The 5,832-nt window shown below is 39.2% G+C and overlaps 1 protein-coding gene across 1 annotated transcript; it reads left to right on the top strand.

The window, feature by feature from the left end:
• The first annotated feature begins 917 nt into the window (after window positions 1-917).
• Window positions 918-1,853, top strand: TAAR2 (trace amine associated receptor 2). Its single transcript, XM_011282607.3, has one exon. It carries the CDS (start codon window positions 933-935, stop codon window positions 1,851-1,853), a length of 921 nt encoding a protein of 306 aa, XP_011280909.3. The 5' UTR covers window positions 918-932.
• Window positions 1,854-5,832: the final 3,979 nt, after the last annotated feature.

Genomic DNA, 5,832 nt, shown 5'->3' with positions numbered 1-5,832 from the left:
CTGTAGCTTTCTCTGCGACTCACACACTGAAACTTATTCGGCTTTCATTTTGCGTGATACGCGTTGCCCAAGGCTCTGAGGAGAAGCACCATGGAGGTGTACTTGTTCTTCCCAAAGAAGTGAGAGTGGTCCAATTTTGGCCTCTGCCCATGTCTGATTCAGCTGCTCTGGCTGGTGAGATGCTTGTCAGGGCTCCATGACTGGCTGAAAATGATTCTACCCGGTCATTAGACATCCTTAAATGATTCTTCCCCTTTTAAACAACCTTGGCGTGAACAAAATCAAAACACCATGAAAATAATACAACACATGAATGAAACAATTTTCAAATAATAACAACATCCTGGTCCCACAAGGCAGTAGACTGTACTCAAATAAAAGCTGATTAAGTGTTCCGGACTTATTTGGGGAAGAAGTGAATGTATTGTCTAATAAATATCCATTCTTTCTATGAACATAGGAGCATCAATTATAATAAAGTAGATAATGAACTTGTTGCTTCTTCTCTTCCCCTCCTTTCACCTCCCAGTTCTCTCTCTCTTCCTCCTCTCTTCCTTCTTTTTCATTTCTGGCCCTGGAATAAAGGAAGAGCCTACTAAACATTGGTGGTATAATTTGAATCCAGGAAAGTATAAAGCAAATAAAATCATTTAAACCCAGGTTAAAATTCTGTGAAGTTGCAAATGAAAGTTAAGATAAATAAATGAGAAAGATTGTAATTAATATTTCAGCATAAATTAATTATCTTCCTTGAGTCTTCTATACTTTTCTTGAGTGGTTCTGTGAAAACTTACATAAAATATAGAATATTTGATTAATATCTGACAAAATTTCATGTGTTCTTGCTTTTTCTGAAGGAAATATTGGATTGCTCTGGATATGGAAATGGATCTTGCCCGGAAAATGAAAGGCCACTGGGTGTCCGAGCTGCTATGTATTCATTTATGGCCGCAGCCATATTCATCACGGTGTTTGGCAACCTCGCCATGATAATATCCATTTCCTTCTTCAAGCAGCTTCACACACCAACCAACTTGCTCATCCTCTCCATGGCAGTCACTGACTTCCTCCTGGGGCTCACCATCATGCCCTACAGTATGGTCAGATCGGTGGAGACTTGCTGGTATTTCGGGCTTACATTTTGCAAGATTCATTACAGTTTTGACCTGATGCTTAGCATAACGTCCATTTTCCATCTTTGCTCTGTGGCTATTGACAGATTTTATGCTATCTGCTACCCTTTACGTTATTGCACGAAAATGACAATTCCCCTCATCAAGCGGTTGCTATTTCTCTGTTGGTCGGTTCCCGGAGCATTTGCTTTCGGGGTGGTCTTCTCGGAGGCCTACGCCGACGGGATTGAGGGCTACGATATACTGGTGGCCTGTTCCAGTTCCTGTCCAGTGATGTTCAACAAGTTATGGGGGACCACCTTGTTCATGGCAGGGTTCTTCACTCCTGGGTCTGTGATGGTGGGGATTTATGGCAAGATTTTTGCGGTATCAAGAAAACATGCTCGAGCAATCAATAGCTTGCCCGAAAATCAAAGTAATCAAATGAGGAAAGACAAAAAAGCGGCCAAAACTTTAGGAATAGTGATGGGCGTTTTCTTACTATGTTGGTTTCCCTGTTTTTTCACAATTTTATTGGATCCCTTTTTGAACTTCTCTACTCCTGTAGTTCTGTTTGATGCCTTGACATGGTTTGGCTATTTTAACTCCACGTGTAATCCCTTAATATACGGTTTCTTCTATCCCTGGTTTCGCAGAGCGCTGAAGTGCATTTTACTAGGTAAAATTTTCAGCTCACGTTTCCATACTACTGATCTGTTTACTCAAAAAGAAACTGAATAGACTTGTGTATGAGTGAAATGAGGCAAAAGCACAGGAATGTAGAAGAATAAAGTCACTTAAAGCATGTGTATATGTGTGTGCATGTGCGTATATGTGTGTGCATGTGTGTATATGTGTGTGTAGGTGTGTGTGTGATTTTGGCTACCAAGGCAAGCTTTTAGTTTCCAAGACTTGAGGGGAAAAAAAAGAGTCTTCTCTTTGAACCAAAATCCCTCTTCTTCAGAATACTTCATACATCTATTACTTCTAGGGAGAAAAGAGGAAGAAACTTGGAAGGATAAAGAGAAGACAAGGAAAAGCCAGGAATGGTGTGAAAAGAACACACAACCTTGATACTATTTGGAAGGGATCAGAGCATAAACTGAGCTTAAAAACTCCTGCTGCCTCTTACCACCACTAGCACTTTATGTGATTCTTCCATTCGCTTTTTGTTCTTTCGTGTCTGACCGGATATAGTTTGAAATGTCAACAGCTAATAATTATAGGCAAATAAATACAGAAATAATTTCAAACATGCATATTCTGTCAGGAACCAGTCACTGGTTAGCTGAGAATTAAACCTTTACTAGAATTTACTATTGTGAGGTTAAATCTTTCTTTTTTTTTTAAGTAAAGTTTATTTATTTTGAGAGAGAGAGAGCAGAGGAGGGGCAGAGAGCGGGAGAGAGAGAATCCCAAGCAAGCTTTGCACTGTCAGTGCAGAGCCCAGGACTCGAACTTATGAGCCATGAGGTTTTTATTCAGCGTCTTTTTAACTATAAGTTGAGGCCCATTAGTAACTTGTGAAGTGAAGTTAGTGGTCTACAACCAGGGATGTGCTGCTAAGTCTTTGACACCTGACTCTGAAAAAGAAGAAAAAAACAAAGAAAAAAAAGCCTTGATTTGCAGAATTTGACTATAAATATACATATAAACTCAATATATATATATATATAGAGAGAGAGAGAGAGAGAGATTATATATATGTATGAAAATTATGGTTCCAGTACATATATATATATATATATATATATATATATATACATACACACATACATTTATTTAGCAGAATGAATATATATTGTTCATTTAGCTGAAATCAAGCTATAAATGTGATGTCAACTGGCTCTCAGAAGTCCTGAAAAGTTAACCTGTTCTTGTCAGTGGCCATGAGAGGTGCCAGTACACCACTGGCTGCAAACAGCATTTTTCATGAAAACCAAACAGAAGAAAATAAATCGTCTCAGAATACGTTGCTTGCATTGAGGGTAAGTAATGCCTTATAATGTTTTAATTTTAGTTATGTGAGTGTGTGTGTAAGTGAACTGCATTCCACTAAAATTTTTTGTGGTTCATTTCTTTTTTTTTTTAATGTTTATTTATTTTTGAGAGAGACAGAGTGCAAGCGGGGGAGGGGCAGAAAGAAAGGGAGACACACAATCTGAAGCAGGTTCCAGGCTCTGAGCTGTCAGCATAGAGCCTGACACGGGGCTCAAACCACGAACTGTGAGATCATGACCTGAGATGAAGCTGGACACTCAACCAACTGAGCCACCCAGGTGCCCCTAATTTCTTTATTTAGAAAGTGATAAACTATATTGATGAACAAATTAGCAATTTCTCCTCTTTATGGAAAAGTTTACATCATTGCCCGTAAATTTGCTTTGATCTTAGTTAATTGCACAAATCACAATTAAGCAGTGACCATTCTGTGGTCAGCTGAAATATTAGTTTTGTCTACCTGCCCAAAGACGGCCCTGCCACATATTGGCTAGACCTTCCACCCCTGCTAGCGTGCTGACAGGTTGGTGCCTCCCCGTAGCCTTAGAGTAGAGGAGAAATGGTGGAGATTCTTTGAGATGGTGAAAGAGATTGCAAGTACAAAATAAGTGGAAACACTGATTTTCCAAGAAGAGAGGAATTAAAGCCAGGTGCAATGTTGAGAGCTAATATGGTGTGTTGGATGCTATTGTGGCTTTTTGGCAATTCTTTTTAATGAAATACAGTAAAACCTTGGTTTGTGAGCATAATTTCGTCCAGAGACATGCTTGTAATCCAAAGCACTTGTATATCAAAGCAAGTCTCCCCGAAAGAAATAATGGAAACTCAGATGATTCGTTCCACAACCCAAAAATATTCATATAAAAATGATTACGATACTGTAACATAATACAAAATTATAAAGAAAGTACAAAATATAAAGAAAAATAAGCAAATTAGCCTGCATTACCTCTGAAAACCTTCATGGCTGGTGTGAGGGAAACAAGAGAGAGGAGGGTTATTGTGTAGGACGACTTTCACTATCACTAACGGAATCACTGCTGTCTATTGGCTCAAGGCAATCTTTTTCTTTTCATGCAACTTTAACAAGGGACCTATCCAGTGACACTTGGTTTTGCCTCCTTTGGAGGATTTCGGAGAACTGTGACATTGCATGGTCATTCAACAGATTCATCCCTCGCACTGCTACAGACTTGTTCAGGTGGTGCTTTTCCACAAAATTTTGCGCTGTTTCACACATTTTACACATCTCCCTAATCTCATTTGAAGCGAACGATTTCTCCGCCTTTGTCTCCTCCTCCTCTGCAAACAAGATGCAGACATAGACTTCTTATAACCTCTTGCAATTTCGGCAACCTGCATATGTCATTTGTACTTCTCAGTGATTTCCTTCTTAACTTCCACTGCGATCATCTCCTTATAACTGCCTTTCTTTTTAACCTTTTTCCGCACGGGGGCCATTGTGTATGCTAGCACGGATGTTGACCACAATCCAGTATTCATAAACTCTTGTCATATACTGTATTTAATGTAACTGACAATAAGGCAGCAGAGGAAAGGGTCTGTATCTGCAGGCCACCTGACCTAGAATGAAGCAAAGCGTTCCTAAGCTGATTCTTGTATGGAAAAGCAAAGGACTGTCCAGAGGTGCTTTGAAGTGACAAAAAATTCACTAGTGTCAGTTGTGGGCAGCTTCCAACGTTCTGAAAAATCACTGATTTCTGCCAAACACCACAGCCTGAGACCGAGCGTCTGAGCATGGGAGATGATCACCCACAATCCTACAGTGTGTATTGTGAGAGACGAACCACCGGCTCAGTTGTGACCATGTCATATTCGGCATCATGTATTACTCGTGTTGCAAGACATCGGCTCATTTATCAAGTTAAAATTTATTAGAAATGTTTGCTCATCTTGCGGATCACTCACAGAGCAAGTTACGATCCAAGGTTTTACTGTACTGATGTTTATGCTGCTTTGGTATTTGAACACCCACACCCCCCCCCCCCCCACCACACACACAGATGTTCTGTTTTTATTTAAAAGACCAGTTGCTAAAAAAAATATATAAGTAAAATAGAATTTAGTTTTACTGGAAAGTAGAAGTATCTTGAATTAATTTGTATTAAATTTCCTCCCAATTCCTTAACGTATGACTTTAGAAAAGAAAACTAAATATCTTGATGTAAGTTTGTCGACAAACTTAACAACAAATTCAGTGGAGAGGGTTAGACATTGCTCTTTTTTTTTTTTTTTTTTTTTTTTTTTTTGGCCAAAGGATAATGTTTGTGATGGTGGTTCTTGTTTATGCTAGTGCTTACAGATGCAAGAAAATGTTAGTAGCCCTACCCCATATAGTTCCTTCTAATACTTCTTTCCTTCTTCTAGATCCTATTCGTATTTGAAAACATCAAATAGCCCCGTGTAAAGTTCTGCTCAGTTAGTCCCCTTTCATTGAAACAGATAATTTTCTCTATAGGTTTTCATGGCACTTGTTGGTTTCAGAATGTAGTCATCCTGACTTGTTTGCTGTGGAAGAAAGTGATCCAGCCTCCTACCTACTGTCCACCTTCCATCATTTCCCAGAGTTAGTAAAATAGCCTCCTTTCCACACCCAGGATTTGACGGTAGGTGGCAAATGAGAAAACTGAACCCAGAGATATTAAATGATTTGCCCTGAATTTTACAGCTAAGTATGAAAACCGGAACTAGAACCCAG

The sequence above is a fragment of the Felis catus genome, chromosome B2 (assembly GCF_018350175.1).
Source record: "Felis catus isolate Fca126 chromosome B2, F.catus_Fca126_mat1.0, whole genome shotgun sequence".
Lineage (NCBI taxonomy): Eukaryota > Metazoa > Chordata > Mammalia > Carnivora > Felidae > Felis > Felis catus.
Note: the sequence above shows the minus strand (reverse complement) of the source record. Positions and strands in the feature narration are given on the sequence as shown.